Genomic DNA, 16792 nt, shown 5'->3' on the forward strand with positions numbered 1-16792 from the left:
GTCATCATATTGACATCCGAATTCGGAACAATGATAAAAAGAATATTCGAAACATATGATGGACTTTTTCAATTGCCACGACGTTGAAATAATCTCCATCCTTAATGTCATTGTGTCATTTAGTATGGATTATTTGGAGAAATGATGATTCTTATTGTCTCAATTTAACATTTCTTCAAAATACTCAAATATTATAAAAATAGATGATATGCTGTATGCTTCTAGAAGATTATCAATTCCGAACACTTGGTGATGGTAATTTCCTCTAAATTGTTATATTCCGGTAAATTATCATCACATCTAAATATTGTTTTGTTCCTCCATCATGGAACGTTATTTAAATAGCAGAGAATAATTAAAAAGAAATTATGCTTGCTTTATCCACCAATAATAACATAACTCTCAGTTAATATTATTTTAAATCCTATATGATTGGTAGTATACTGTAATTGAGTAATGTTACCTTTGAACATCAGTTCTATTTTATTTAAGAGGTTTTCTCAGCTAGCCGAGTGCATCTACTTTTAAGGACCCAAAATATTCATCTCCGGTTCCGATTTTATTTAATTAAAAAGATTATTAATCATATTCTCATATTATAAAAAATAAGCCTACACCTACTCTTCCGCTTTGTTGTGCGATATAAAGATTTTTCATCATCAACACACCACCATTTGGAGAGTTAATAATAACAAAACACAATATAACAACATTATTTATTTTAAGCTTTAAATTCCTTTACGAAAATGTCTTCAATTCGTCCACTTGATAATCTTACTCTTTCCCAAATTGTTGCCTCCCTTTCTTCCCGTCAAATTATTTCATTGAACAAGACTCTTTCTTTGAAGGAAGCATTGTTAGTCCTTGCCAGTAATCATATTCTTAGTGCTCCTGTTTATGATGAACAAACAAATTCATGTATTGGACTTATTGATGTTTTGGATTGTGCAACATTTACAAGTCAAACATATTTCAACAATACTGACCAGTCACAATTCAAGAATTATTTATTACAATTTTCTTTCGATGTTGAAGAAGTTGGATCAGTTATGAGTAAGTGTGTTGATAATGTTTATATGGAAAATTAACATTTTAAAGACATGTCTGGTAAAAATCCATACATTCCAATGAACAGCTCCGATTCCTTCATGAAATTGTTGGCTGAATTTGCTAATGGAATTCACCGTATTCCAATCTTGGAAAATAACAAGGTTGTTGCTGTCTGTTCACAAATGACTCTCTTCCAATATTTATTCAAGCTCGATTTGGGTGATAATTCTGCATTGTTTGATGAATTCAAGTCAATGTCTTTGAAAACTGTTCTCTCCTCAAAGCCATTCTCTCAAGTTATTAATGTTAAAGAATCACAATTGGCCATTGATGCTATCAAGGTTATTAGTGATAAGGGATTGAGTGCTGTTGGTGTTTTGAGTGATAAGGATGATAAATTAATTGGATGTCTCAGTGCCAGTGATTTGCAAGGTTTCATTGATGAAGATTATCACCATTTGGCTTCTCCTGTTCTTGAATTCCAAAGAATGTCAAGAGAAAAGAATGGTTCAACATCAGCTCCTTCACTTGTATTTTGTAAAATTGAAAATCACACAATTGGTGACATGATTCAACGTTTATTGCAAGATAGAGTTCACCGTATTTTCATTATGAATGACGATATGGAAGTTATGGGACTCTTATCTTTAACAGATATTTTCCGTCTTGTTTATGACTATTTGCAACAAAAATTACAATAAATTTATTGAAAAAGAGTCAAAATTGTTATTTCTTGTTTTTCTTATTTTACATTTTCAGGTGTTTACATTAATAAACAACAACCATTTTCAGATGAAGCAGCTGAATAGAAAGCTCTACTACTCATTGATAAGTCGTCACTCATATTTACAAGGTCATTTAATTCTCCTTCTCTTTCTACCATCTTTTCCAATACTTGATTCATGATAGTTTTTGTATCATCCAAATCAGTTATTACTTTTAATAGTTCATCAGCAGATTTAGGATCTTGATATTTTTGTAAGTAATCATTAATTGATTCTAATTGCAATCCATAGTCTTCGATTTGATTTGTATTTAATGTATATGTTGACTTTGGATATTTCTTTTCATACTCAACAAGTACTTTATAGAGTAATGAAAAAGCAACTCTAGCTGGATAATCACTATCCGTAACAATAACAGCACTTAATTGACTATCCACTCTTGTTTGTACATAACAAGTGTATTCATCCTTGACAATTTGTTGTCTTGTTCCTGGAGGATTTTTATCCGATAATAATCTAGTAATAAATACAACATATTCACGAACAGTACCACGTTGAAAGAATCCGAATGAAGATAATTCATCATAGCCGGCCAAAATAACTGATTTGCTATTTGCTGTTGTTGGCTTGTAGAGAACGTGAATGGCCAATAATTTCATTTTTTATTATTAGAGTTTTAAATTAATTGAATACCGACAGCATCATCATGCTACAACAATACATATTCTAAGTTTATGTTTGCCTCAAATGGAAAGGACTTGTCTTTCCAATAATTAATATCTTTCTTCATCATCATCATGATTATCAATATGAATTAATCTCAAATAATATTTCAATTTCACCCTTAACAAAGAATTCTTACTCAAAGCTAACAAGCATTAGAGTTTGAATATCCACATAATAATAATAATTCTCAATACCTCACATTAATCTCTAATGTGAATGCAACTTTCATGTTTGCATCTCATCTCAATCCAAAAAAATCACTGACGATAAACTATTCAGGAATTTCTAAATCAAAAAAAAAGGCCTCACTTCCTTCACCATCAAACCACATACAGAGAAAATTTACAGTAATTTTTAAGGATATTAGGTTGAACCATTCTTGATCGGGCACTTCTTAAGGAAACTCTGAGAGTATATCATTGTGAATTATTGAAGATTGTTTAAATTATTAACTACATCCCGAAGAAGGAGTGCAGAAATTGTATCATATTGTATAGATAGCTAAATATAAGAAGGATGAGGAATTTTCGACAATACAAATCATCGACTGTACAGGTATCTCCACGAAATGGTGGGTACGTTCATCATCCTCATCCTCCATCAACAGTGAAACATTCAGCTGCTGATGGAATGAATGCATCTCCCAACAAGGGAGAGAAAAAGACATTTTCTGAAACAATGAGTGACAACTCTTCACAGCCCAACACTAGTGCTGTTGAACCATTGTGGCTGTATGGATATGCATACTTTTCATTGGATAAAACTATATGGGGATTGTTATTGGATTTGGAGAAAAAGTTTGATGCTGGTCAAATTGACAAGATTCAATCACTTCCTTCACCTTCATCCTCTCTTAATAGTGGTACTTTCACTTTTCAACCTCCAAAACCAAGTGTGAGGATAAAACAATTGAAACCAACAAATATTGAGCTTCTGAATCAATCATTTATGGATTATTCTAATGCCAACTTTAAAGAGTGTTTGAAGAGTATTCAAATTTTGATAGAACGAAAGATTTCCATGTTTACCGACACAACAGAGGACAGATATGAACTGAATTTATCTTTATCTCTATTTTCAATTATCATTCTGAATTATTCAACTGTTTTGTCAACTCAATACCAGAGCTTTCACAACAGCATGGAACTATTGAAAGTAGGAGAAATGATGCTGAAACACTTCAAGAGCGACCAATTGAAAGATTATTTCACATCTCTATTCAGCAGTGCCATGTGTAATTATTACAAAAAAAGAAAAAAATATAACATGATGTACAAATATTCCAAACAAGCCTATGAAATGTACAGTCAAACAGGAACAAGCATTTATGCTCAATATATTTTGCAAACGTATGCCACTAGTTGTCTCTTTCGCAAGAAGTATGAGGAAGCAATTGAGTGCTTTGAAAATAACATTTTTTTGTACAAAAACCAAATTCCAAGCACTTCTGTACAAACAAGCTTGCTAGATTATTTCAATAGAATTTTGACATTCATTTGTGACAATGAGTATTTCATAATTATTAATAAGTGCTTTAATACCTTCAATTATGGTGTGGCACTATTTGAGACGAAACAGATGGTTCCTAGTCGATACTACCTCTTTCAAGCTATTGATATAATGAATCACCACCTCAGTTCCCACCACGATATAATTATAGAGAAACGATGGCTCAAGTCCATGATTAAGGTGTATAGAATTGTGACCTCTATTTGTGAAAACCAACCATACAATGATTGCAACATTTCCATGCATGCAATTTTTAATAAGGGAAAACCAATGGTGGATCCACTCGAGCCAGCATTTAAAAACGAAAGGTACTATATTACCACACTGAACAAGGCAATACACTATGTCATTCTAGAAAATGAAAGACAAGAAGTTATGGCAAGAGCAGAGATTGACGCCGAGGAATATAGGAGAGTGAAGAAACTGGTTAGCATACTCCCCCTTTTGAAAGTGGATCCATATTTTGGTAAAATTATGAGCATTGAAAAATCAGTTAAGGAGAAGAAGCAAAACATTCCACAGGCCATGTCCTTTGCTAAGAAAGCACTCAAATCTTCGAAAATATTTCTCACTCCTCTAAAAAGACCTGAAGAAACAACATTGGATGAAAGTAATAATATCCTCAATAATTCATTTCTACTCGATGATTATGGAGATATTTCAAAGACACCTTCAGAATCACCAAGATCTGCTATCATTAAGCTTTCCCCACTCAATTTCTCGAGACAAGGATCGATTGCTAATAGCGAAAGATATAATGTTACACTTTCTAGCAGTGCACTGAGTGATTTTGAAAGTGAACCAACAGAATTGGAACCAAATAGTGAACTATTGAGAGAAGAGTGTATTTCTCCATCCTCAAAAAAGAACCCAGGTTCTCTCCAAAATGCAAGAAAGGTTGCGGCTGCCATTACTATTCAATTGATGGTAAGAAAGTTCCTTGCTAGACAAAGATACAAGAGAAAGATGATGGAATGTCATAACAGGTTAATTGAAGAACTCAATAAGGAAAGAGAAGAGTACGCCTCAATGCTTGAAGATATGAAGATTGAAGTTCAGAATCAAGCAGCAACAAAGATTCAATCAATGATAAGGAGTTTTCTAGCTCTCAAACAAGTTGAAAAAAAGAAGACTCAGTTCAAGGAGCAATTACTGATGGAGATTGAAGAGGAAAAGCAACAATACTCGAGTATGATCTGCTGTTAATTGTATTAATTGAAGATATAGCTGTAATATAATGGCGTTGATTGGTTAACACTTGGTATTTATTTGAATATCTGAAAAGTTGTTATTGCCAAGCTTTTGATAAATGGTATGACAAAACTTTTCTAAAATAATGTACATAAACTGATGACCGCTAAATAAACGTAGTTTTGAAGTGAAACAACCACATTCACATGAGTGATCATGTTTTGGTTTTCTTACCTCATTGAAATCATATCCTTGCTTGGGAATGACTCTGTTTTGATTATATTCCCATGCTGACTCAATTATTCCCTCTGGATTGAGAATATTCACAAATACAGAGGTTTCATTTTGGGTGAGTAGAACAGTTCTTGAATTGGAGAGTGTGGAAACTGATGCTATTTTGACATTTGGTGAAATTCTACGTACGATTGGTTCTTTACACTTTGCACTGGTTATGAGAATCTCAAGTTTGTCCATTGATACCATTACAGTATGATCCTTACCACACTGCACATCAGAAAATGTTCCATTAATCAAGAATGGTTCAGAAATTTTGTTAATGTTGAAAGAGGCACAACATTGATTCTTCTGGTTCGATCCAAATATGAAGAGCTTTCCATTTTCTAATAAAACAGCACTATGATTACTTCCACAATCAATCTTCTTGATTGGCTCTTCAAATTTCTTAATTTCCTGAGGTGAGTTCACACAACCTTGCAGCTTACTCAATTGACCCATTGAACTATCTCCACACCCAAAAAGATAAAACTCCTTTCTACCTTCATTATTATACTTTTCAACAATGAACAGTGAATGATTCATTCCAGTTGCAATATCCACCACTCTAAATGTCTTGTTTGGAACATGATAAAGTATTGAATTTCTATTTCCACCAAAGAAACAACTAATTGGATAGCAAACATTAGTCGACATGAAAGATCCAATACCCAGTTGACCACAGTGATTAACATTTGAACAGGAATACAATCTTCCTTCCCTTGTTAAAAAGATGGAATGATTAAACTTTGAAGAAACCTTCACAATCTCATCTCTCAAAGATGATTTTGTAAACTTGTTAACTTCTGACAAGTAAAATTGATCCAGAGCTAACTGACAATAACTATTATCCCCAATTGACAAAACCCTTCCATTTTCCAATAGCATGATTGCATGTCTCTCCCCACAAGCCATCTCACTCACTCTCGACTCATTTCTACTCAATAATTCTTCAACACTACACAATGGAAATAACTCTTCATAATTTCCCCTATTCTTTACTGCCAATTGATCTGTGATTAAATTTCACATCCACACCCACACACACGAACCAAAATTCAATATAATTCAATATTATTAAGATAAGACGATGATTATGATTGTAAAAAAACTCACACTTGGAATTATCACCACATCCCAACACAATTGTTGAATAACTCTCAAAGTGATTTCGTGCTGCCCTTCTTCCTCTCCTCTCATCCAAAGTAAGCAAACAACTCTGTTGATTCATCCATGGTGATAATGATGATGATGATGATGATGAAGGAACATTACAATGACTCTCATGTGCAATTCTTCCATCATCTCTCTCCAGCATACTCACAAAAATTCGTGTCGTTATGTTTTTTTAAACTTTTCCGTAATAATCCCAACTCTCTTACTGCAATTGTACTGTTGAGTTGTTTGAGATGCTGATTTGAAAAACTACTATGGCTGATAGAGTTCGCAACCAGAGGAAGATTGGGTAAATGGTAGAGTGAGCGACAAGTTGTGAATTTTCAAAATTGTTGGAATTTTTAACTGTGAAATTTGGCGAATTTGCTGAAAATGGAGCGATTTGGGATAATTGAAAGAACAATTTTCAGAAAAATTTACTAATTGAATGGTTGTATTGTAATAAGGTGAGTGGTGAACCTTTGGTTTGGTATTTGAATTCAAAAGGTCAACAATGGAAAATGAGATTATTTTAGATCTTGGTTGTATATTGAAATTTATTGTAAAGTGAGCACACACCAATCAACCTTTCTGACCTGCCATTACAAAATCAATTCACTGTCCATATGAACTCTTTCCTTATCAAAAGTTCAAGTTTTCTAAGAAAACAACAACAATAAGAATTTCAAAGTTCATTCCTCAATCTTTGAAAAAATCATCATCAATAATAACAACAATTGCCCATCAAGACATGACAATAGAACAAAAGAAGATACTTTTATTTGCCAACTCATCAAAGAGACAAAAGTATTTGAACAAGTTTTATACGGAGAGGAATATTGCCATTCCAACATGTCCCAAATGTTCATCGAAAGAATTTATCATTCCGTGCTTGAGAGGAGAACCAAATGATGAAATGTTTAAAGCTGCCAGTGAAGGATATGTATATTTGAGTGGTTGTTGTCGATCGGCTCGAGGATATTGTGTTGCATGTAAGGAATTAATTGACGTTACAGAATAAAAAGAAGCAAGAAAATAATAATTGATGAAGAAAATAAAAAAGTATTGAGTGGAGATGCGGGGTATCGATCCCCGTACCTCTTCCATGCTAAAGAAGCGCTCTACCATGTGAGCTACATCCCCTTCACATTCACTTTGAAAATTTTCCTATCAAGAATAACTATCAATCTCCTATCATACTTACACTTGTTATTAATTGTTAATAACAATATTAAAAACGAAAGAGAATGGATATCGTTGTGAAATAGAATCCTCTGCTGCTATGAACATATCGCAGTTCTATTACCCAAAAAAATTCATCACACTGTTGCGTGGTTTTCATCATCTCCTAAAAACCACACACAAACAACATCATCTTTTTCGACCGAATATTAGAGATTTCTATATTGAAGGTGGAGGATATATTTAAACTATTAAATAGTAGTAGTAAATTTCGAACGATAAGAAGAAATGGGTATTTGCGGAAGTAAAGAGCCTCATCACAAGAAGAGTATCAACGATATCTATGCTGATGCTAATGAGCGCCATGAAACCTCTAAGAATTTAATTTCGAGCTTGACTCTTCGTGCTGTTACCTATCCTGATCAATTGCCAAGTATTGGAGCAACTCTTGAAGCTAGGATTAAACAAGATTATCAAAAGGGAAATGAATTGTAAGTTGTTTTAATAATAACAACAACAATAACCTGGCATCAATATTGTTATTATATAATAATATATTTATTTACTTTATTAATAATATTGACTGTCATCAATTGATAATATTATAAATTTATAATAATAACAATAATACGATATCAACAAATTGGATTACTTTAGTAACGTTGCCGTTGGATGTGATATATTTTACGAATTGATTAACACCCGATCAGATCTGAGTTATTTCGTAGTGAATGTTGATAATATTATTACCTTGTTAATTGATGGGAAAAACGCAAAATTAAAGAAGAGAGCTGTCAATTTGCTCACAAGTGCTGTAGATAATGCTTCGGGAGCTTCTATTAGAACATTTAACAAGTACGAATTGAAACTTATTGACTTGGTAAAGTGTGAGGATTTAGAGTAAGTGTCATATCATCAACTGATTGAAAATTTAACAATTATCATAGTCTTAAAGTAATTAGTATTAATGCAATCACTAAAATGATTCCTAAACTTGAATCTCTGGGAGTTGCACCAGTTATACCTGTATTATTATTAACAATTAATGGTTATTTGGAAAAATCTACACAAGTATATGATGACACTATGATATTTAGAATTCCTAATGTTGATTTTTCTAAACTCACTGCTGAAAGTGCTACAAAAGTTTCTATTGAATGTTTGGGTGCTATTGCTAGACAAGCCAACGACAGCACCATTCGTCACGTATTGAAACCTATTTGGGATTTCCTTGATGATCAAAATAGATGGGTCTCTAAACCAGAATTAGTGAGATCTATTATGAGAATTATTGTTCAATCATCAAATGAATGGTCCAGTAAGGGATATGTCATTGTTTCTGCAAATATGCAACATTTTGAAGAAATTCTTGATAGAGCTCAAAAGGCAGGAATGATTCGTGCCAATATTTTCATCATCTCTATACAATCAAAGAAGGGTGCAACAAGTGGTGCTCGTGCTTTTGAAGCAGTTGCCCAATTGATTAACACTCTCAAGAGCAACTTTGTATCTAGTACTCCAAAAATTTCACCAACTCAATATGAAGAAATTCTCAAAACTGACGCCTTGACTTCTTCTGTTTTGGAATGTCTCAACATTATTGCTCAACGTGGTAAATTTACTCAACAAAACGTTTCATTAATGGATTCTATTCAACAATTAATTCGTCAGCAAGAGGGTAAAATTACAGTATCTGACTTTACTCGTAACGTTCAAGGATTGATTGAATCGGAACAATTGTCACCAAATATTATTCAACATTTATTACTTGTTGATTGCTTGTTAAATGTTGCCAAGATTGGTGCTTACATTTTGAGTCAAAATACCAGTAACTCTTCCAACACTAATCAATCCAACACTGGAAATGTTCCAGCTGGATCCTCAGGTAACAATAATGCTCAATCAAACAATAACGAATTTTTCTTCCCATCCCATTTAGTGAATGCTCTTTTGGAATCGAGTGTCAAACCAAATTCCTCTGTCTATGTTAGAGTCAAGTATTTGAATGTATTCCTTGCCATGCTTTCAACCAAAGAACCTTACCTCCCAGAACAATCTCCAAATATTGGTACATCAGATAAAAAACCAGCCATGTCTCCAGCAATCATTGAAGATATTGATGCCAGCAATAGTGCTGCAATCAAAACTCGTATTACCATTTCCAAAAGTCAAAGAGCCAAGATATATGTCTACATTTACAAGGGATTGTTTTTAAATGATAATCTTCCAGAAAATTTTGCAGCCATCGCCAGAATTTTGAGAAATATGTTAAAGCACTATAGAAATAAGGAAATTGAAAATGCCTTGCCAATGCTCTTCAAACTTCAAGAAGCTGCTGTACAAACAGCCTCCTCTACCACATCAACTGGTTCATCCAACACTGCTTCAGCTGCCAATGATGAGGAACCAACACCATTAGAAACTGTTGAAAAGCAACAAACTATGCACGTCAGACACAAGCTCATGATCCATACTCTCATTGTTACATATTTACTCTGCTTGGCTGAATTGTATAATTCTAAGGAATTGGAACAATATATCAAATCTATTATGGATACTAGAATTCAACAAGGATTACTCACCAAGACAGTTCTTAGCACTTTTGAAAAGAGACACAATAGTGGAAATTCTATCGAAGCAATGAAGGCACAAGCTTCAGAGGAAGAAAAATTGAAGGAATATACTCAATCATTTGCTTCACTGATAGCTATCAGTGATAAGGCAGCTGCTTCTATTGACAAGATTGAACTCGTTTCACAAGACAAGGTTTGTGAATTGTTGTGCAAGATTGAAACTTTGAAGGAAACCTATGGTGATGTTGCAGGTGTCACTAAGGTTGTAAAGAAGGCATTTACTGGAGATTCTATTACCAAGACAACCACTGTAGTAGTAACTGATGAAGAAAATACCAAACCAATTGATGATCCATGGTATGGACATGCTACTGATGAAAAGTCAGCTCAAGTTGTTCAAGTAATTGAAGGTTTGGATATTGACCAATTGGCAAACAAAACAAAGAATGTTTCAAGAGATTCTTTACAAATTAATCAAGTGCAACTTGATCTTTCAACCTCTCTTGCTGGAAGTCTTTCTAAGAGAAGAGAAGAAAAGAGCAAGATTTTAGATTCGATATTGGATGCTGTTCCTTCCGATTTATACGATAGTGACGATGAGGAATTGGAAGAAATTGAACAACAACCAAGGCTCTTCCTTTTCGATTCGGCACAATTTATCAATGTTTAAATTAAAGGTTTATTTACATTTTTATTTCTTATATTGAGTTGTTCTCTTCTTGTAAGGTACAGTAGATGTCTTTTTCTTCTTTTCTAATAAGACATCATTTGGTGTTGTTACAATAATTGGAGCATGTCTGCCTTCTTCATTAATCCTGACACTCTTGAATTCACTCATCACAACATTTTCATTGTTGTTGACCTTCTTCATTGTGTAATCGAATAAACTATTTTGAGTAATTCTCTTAAAATTCCATGTAATTAAATAAGGACCAGTTGATGTAACAATCCACAATTCACCATCAATACCACTATTGAATTTAGCAGGCTTGAAAGATACTGAACCACCAACTTGTTTGATATCTTCTGGTAAAAGTTGAATCTTTCTTGGAATTGGTTTGTTCTTACCCATTCTTTCAGTGAATCCAGTAGTATCACTATTAGGCATTGAAGTGTTGATAACCATCAAATAAGTCTTGCATGTAGCAACAACCCATTCACCATTATAAGTCACATCAATACCAATGATTTCATCACCCAAACCTGGAAGCAAGGTCTTGGCTGATTTTGGATGGGTTCCCTTCTTTCCAGTCTTGTCAAGGTTTGGAATACCACTGAACATTCTAATTTCACCCTTTTCACTACCGACAACAAGTCTTCCATCAGAAGTAGTTGCAAAGCAAGAGAATTGTGGTTTAGAATTTGAGGTGATGGCAGAAATATTACCAACAACCTTATCAGAACCGTGAATACGAGGATCAAGTGCAAAAACAGCATTATCATTGAGTGCACCAAACACCTGAGTTGGTAATTGGTCGCCAAACTTTTCGGTTGGCTTAATTTCAGTAATTGGAACATAATCTTGGAAGGTATTCCATGTTTCAACAACTTCACCTCTTGTAATATCCATTCTATATACCTTACCACAATGATCTTCATTATCTTGATCCTTGTGAAGGAACAACAAGTCACGATCTTGATTATGAAGCATGGCCTTGTATGGAACAAAGAGTTCACCTTTTGTGGTGCTAACATTCTTGATTTGAGTATCGAAAACTGGGTGATCAGTATCATCATCTCTCTTGAATACGCCAATATCACTGCCTCTAATGACAAATGTTCTTTCTCTTTGAGAACTGTCCAACATGAATGAGTTGGTATATTTTGGTAAACCAGGTTGTTTTCCACCAGATGGAACAACCTCCTCTTCGTCTTCACTTTCTTCTTCTTCTTCAGAATCAGAAATAAAATCTACATAATCTTCATCTTCATAATCCAAATCTTGCAAATATTTTGAGCTGTTTCCAATAGATTGATCAATTGCAGATGTTTTAACAAGCATTTCTTGATCTTCAATGGCAAGTTTGAAGAAATCATTACAAGTGTTAAATTCATAAATCGATCTACTCAAATTAGTCTTGAATTCTGACTCTTCATCCAAATTTTTGAAAATCAAACTCCATGAAGAGAATGGATTTGTAAAGTTCCAAGTAATTGAGTGGAATTGATTGTAGAATTGAGCATTCATTTCACTGTTAATATCTTGAATGATCAGTCTTTCGTCTCCAATACTAATATCCATAACATAGTCAAAGTTTGAATCACCTTCTTCATCTAACACTTCATAAATTGTAGCAGTAACATTTTCTCTCTTCAATTCATAAATGTGAGTCTTTTCATCTAACAAGTATAAATCACATTTGGCAGAACAAATTTCTTCCAATTTACCACCAATAGATTTTTCATATGATTTCTTTCTTGTTTGCTCATCACCAATTTGCAAAGATGGATACAATGATTGTGAAGGTTGAGTTGTTGGTTGTGTTGCAACAGGTGGTTTGACAGATGATGTTTCTTTAACAGGGAGTGTAGCAACAGTTTTTGGACTTGGTTTAGATTCAACAACTGTTGGCTTATTGACAACAGGACTCGATGCAGTTTTAAACATCACAAGAGTATCCACATCAAATGGCAATTCTGTATCCATCAACAAATCGTCATAGCTATCCTTTTCCTCATCAAAATCTCTATCTTCTCTATTTTCAAAGATGCATTCATAAGCCAATCTAGAAAGACATTTTGACAATTCGTAATTCTTCTCAGAGAATTTGAAAACCCAAATAGTATTACCATTCACCCAACAATAGGCAATCACAACAGGTTGATCAACAACTTGACCAAATTCCATTGCTTCCTCCAACAAGAAACTAATCTTTTCCTTATCAAATTCCTTGTTTTTAATCACCAATTCAATGTCTCTTCCCTTGCTTTCTGATTTATCAATAATTAATTGTGCCTTCATAATGGCAGTCTTCGGATTTTTAGATTTGGTTACATATTCGATCAAGGTTCCATCCACAGCAATCTTTTCGTTATAAGAAGATGATGATGATGATTTACCACCAGCACTTCCTCCACCTATTAAATTGCTGATGTAGGAAAACATTTTTTTCTTGTTGGAAATTCTAAAAATATTCAGAAATTGATCTATAAAAGCAAAAATGAAAAATTCTTGAGGGCGGAATTCTTAGATGCTATTGAATATTGTTTGAACGCAAATAAATTTGTGGATAGAGTATTGAGATGATATTAATATTTCAACATCAAGGTTGTTCAATCTTCTCAATGAATTGTTTGATGGATAGGAAAGTTGTATGGAAAGATTGGAGTTTGGAATGTTAATATCATTGCTGCAATGAATTGTTTTTTCAATTACAACTTAAAGAACTCATTTTCTTACTCAATAGTTAAAAATCTTGGCTTTGTATATCCAAACAATCCAAAGAGTTGAAGAAATTAACATTTGTTCAAACTTCACAATCAATTGTAACTATAATGATTTCATTCCTCAACAGAGAACAATCTAAAAAGGTCTTCTAAGGTTGATTCATTGAACGATTGAGAGTTTTGAAAAATTGTGGAAGGAGCTCCAATTATTCAAAGACCATTCTTCAATTACTTGGTAATCCTATTTTCGATCAATAAAATACTCACAACAAATTAAACGCAGATGGTTTTGTATGAAATATTTTTCTCATTTAATACTTTGAATTGGCAGTATTCGGCCTTCATTACTGCACATTTTCTTAATAGAGTTGTGAACAAGTAAAAACGCAAACACGAAGTTGTAGTTGGAGGCGGGAAAAAAATTACCAACGGTAAGTGACGAGAAAAAGAAATTCAACCGTTGGTTACAAACAAGGTTAACTTTTTTAGAAGTGGCGAGCAGTGTTTGGATAGATTGCTTCGTCTACGAGAACGTAATTTTGATGAGCACTCATCTCGTCAAGGTCTCATCACAACAATACGTTTCACTTTCTGTTGCCACAAGACAATATTCATTGAAAACAAGAAGAGCTAAATCTACTGGCTTTTTCAACGTTATCTTTCATGATTTATATTTAGTTTATTTACTTTTGATTCTTGTTCCTTTCTATTGGAGTTTTGAGTAGTGATAGATAACTTGCCCTCTCAAATCAAGGTCGAAAATCAAAAAGTTGAGCACTCGAGAGGAAATATCACTCACTATTTTCCCTCCTAAAAAACAATTGGCCTCTTGTCATCACAAAGTTACTAAGCAAGTTTTCAAAAAAAAACGCATGCCTTCGCCCCACAATAACGGTGAGGCTGTTATTGGAGCCAACAATACATCAGCAACATCGGCAACTTCATCTGCTCCAAATGACCAATATCATAATTCATCATCCAATAATCAACAAACCAATACAATTTTACCACAACAAGAAGTAACCACAACGACCACCACCTCACTCACCACAAAACAAGCTTTAAAATCAAGCGTGTTAATGACTACTACCACTGCTGTTGTGTTAAACGGAACAAATAATGTTACTCCAACAATTAACACCCACACTTCTGTCTCCTCTACTTCATCCACAAGTATTAATCCTGCTTCCGCTTCCTCTGCCATGAAACATCATCAACAACAACAACTTAGTAATTCATCAAATAATGCTCGACCACGTACACATAGTAATCCCCATGCTTTTAGCTATAGGACCTCCCATCACCAACAACACTATGGTACAAATTCCCGTGATAACTTTTTCTCAAACCTTTTATCTTCTATATCGACAGACTCAAATGGTTCTAGTCGAAAGAAGGAATTTAAACAATCTATAACATTACTTCGTAATTTTATTGTTAGAAGTAGAAATGCCATTTTCCTGGTTCTACTTTTACTTTGTGTAATTGCTTCCCTTTTATTCGTGTACAATTTACGTTCTGGTGTATTTACAAAGATTCAAAATACTATTACAACTAGTGTTGATGATAGTATGGACTCTCTAGAAGAAGCTACAACAATTTACGACCATAGCACTTATGATGGATCTCTAATAGCGAATAGACACCATCAGGAACCTGTATCAAAGTCTACCTGGGAAAGTCTGCAGTCTTCAGACCCTAGAACAGATAAATTAGTGATGGGTGTAGATGAACAACCACAAGAAAAGAAGAAGAAGAATAAGAAAAAGGTGATACAATCACAAACAGAAGAAGAACAAACACCACCAACAACAACAACAATTTCTGAACAAAACCCAAAGTTAATGATGGAAAATAACAAGGCAACAAAAACAACCACACCTATTCAACCGGAAGGAGGTGTTAAAACAGAAGACATTAAGCCTTTACCATATATCAAACCTTTAAACCATCACGATATCCCACTTCCAACTAGAAAACCAACACCACAAGAAGAAAATGAAATTAATACGGATTTTAAGATTGATCATATTTATGTGATTAATTTGAAAATAAGAGAAGATAGAAGACAAAAATCTATAAGACGTTTAAACACTTTAGGTGGTATATTTTCGAATTATACATTCTTTGAACCTGTATTTGGTGAAGCATTAACAGACCAAGATATTTTCAATCATGTATCTATTACAACTTACAAGGCCATTTTGGAAGGAAGAAGTTTGGATTATCAACTTTCCACAAAGGGTGGTGTTGGTTGTTATCTTACACATACCAACATCTGGAAGGATATGATTGAGAAAGGTTATGAGAGAATTTTAATATTTGAGGACGATTTTGAAATTACCAGTCCTTACGATGAAATTATGACCTATTTTTCACACTTACCAAAGAAATTTGATGTTGCTTTTATGTACTTCAGCTTGTTCCCTGGAAGTGGAGAATTTGAAAGATACAACGATTATTGGATGACAACAACAGCCACTAGAGTTTATGGAGCAGCAAGTTACATCATTAATAGGGGTGCTGCAGAAAAATTGTTAGAAAAGGCTTTCCCAATCGATTTGCAATTAGATGCATTTATCAATCACTATGTTACATTTACTGGAGGACTCAGATTGTACTCTAGTAAGCTTTTGTTCGGCCACGAGATAACCGAACTCTTCAAGACTAATGTACAAGATTATTGTTGGAAATGCATTGCCAATAATTTGATGGATAACTTCCTTTCTGTAGAATTGGTCTTTAACGTATTTCTGATTATGATTGCAGTGGTTGTAGTTTTAGTGCTGTATGTTAAATTCTTTTCGAAAATTCTTGCTCGTAAACACGGAAAGCAAGATAGACTTGCCGAATGGGCACACGATGAATAATGCATCACCACACCTTACCTTTGACTACTACTACTCTAGGATTACTCTGATGTTGTATTATATTGAGACACGATGACGATAATAAATATTGTCCAAATATAATGTAGATAAATTTATGAGCTATTTGAATTCGAAACACTGAGATTATATT

General features: G+C 33.7%; 6 protein-coding genes and 1 non-coding gene across 7 annotated transcripts; 4 read left to right on the forward strand and 3 right to left on the reverse strand.

The window, feature by feature from the left end:
- Nucleotides 1-746: 746 nt before the first annotated feature.
- NAEGRDRAFT_67264 (uncharacterized protein) lies at nucleotides 747-1751 on the forward strand (the record flags this gene model as incomplete). Its single annotated transcript, XM_002677490.1, has 2 exons — nucleotides 747-1053; nucleotides 1099-1751. 2 exons carry the CDS (start codon nucleotides 747-749, stop codon nucleotides 1749-1751), a joined length of 960 nt encoding a protein of 319 aa, XP_002677536.1.
- A 1266-nt stretch (nucleotides 1752-3017) lies between these two features.
- Nucleotides 3018-5216, forward strand: NAEGRDRAFT_48889 (uncharacterized protein; the record flags this gene model as incomplete). The annotated part of the gene is made up of 1 exon (XM_002677491.1): nucleotides 3018-5216. The coding sequence occupies one exon, from the start codon at nucleotides 3018-3020 to the stop codon at nucleotides 5214-5216; it is 2199 nt and encodes a 732-aa protein (XP_002677537.1).
- A 45-nt stretch (nucleotides 5217-5261) lies between these two features.
- Nucleotides 5262-6389, reverse strand: NAEGRDRAFT_67267 (uncharacterized protein; the record flags this gene model as incomplete). Its single annotated transcript, XM_002677570.1, has 1 exon — nucleotides 5262-6389. The coding sequence occupies one exon, from the start codon at nucleotides 6387-6389 to the stop codon at nucleotides 5262-5264; it is 1128 nt and encodes a 375-aa protein (XP_002677616.1).
- A 1310-nt stretch (nucleotides 6390-7699) lies between these two features.
- NAEGRDRAFT_t298 lies at nucleotides 7700-7772 on the reverse strand. Its single transcript has one exon. It is a non-coding gene; the product is annotated as a tRNA-Ala (tRNA).
- Nucleotides 7773-8099: 327 nt separating this feature from the next.
- On the forward strand, nucleotides 8100-11086 carry NAEGRDRAFT_79655 (uncharacterized protein; the record flags this gene model as incomplete). The annotated part of the gene is made up of 3 exons (XM_002677492.1): nucleotides 8100-8302; nucleotides 8469-8711; nucleotides 8759-11086. The coding sequence occupies 3 exons, from the start codon at nucleotides 8100-8102 to the stop codon at nucleotides 11052-11054; spliced, it is 2742 nt and encodes a 913-aa protein (XP_002677538.1). The 3' UTR covers nucleotides 11055-11086.
- On the reverse strand, nucleotides 11050-13491 carry NAEGRDRAFT_57968 (uncharacterized protein). The gene has a single exon (XM_002677571.1). It carries the CDS (start codon nucleotides 13488-13490, stop codon nucleotides 11076-11078), a length of 2415 nt encoding a protein of 804 aa, XP_002677617.1. The 5' UTR covers nucleotide 13491; the 3' UTR covers nucleotides 11050-11075.
- Nucleotides 13492-14643: 1152 nt separating this feature from the next.
- NAEGRDRAFT_57969 (uncharacterized protein) lies at nucleotides 14644-16750 on the forward strand (the record flags this gene model as incomplete). Its single annotated transcript, XM_002677493.1, has 1 exon — nucleotides 14644-16750. One exon carries the CDS (start codon nucleotides 14644-14646, stop codon nucleotides 16639-16641), a length of 1998 nt encoding a protein of 665 aa, XP_002677539.1. The 3' UTR covers nucleotides 16642-16750.
- Nucleotides 16751-16792: the final 42 nt, after the last annotated feature.

The sequence above is a fragment of the Naegleria gruberi genome (assembly GCF_000004985.1).
Source record: "Naegleria gruberi genomic scaffold NAEGRscaffold_22, whole genome shotgun sequence".
NCBI classification, from domain to species: domain Eukaryota; phylum Heterolobosea; class Eutetramitea; order Acrasida; family Naegleriidae; genus Naegleria; species Naegleria gruberi.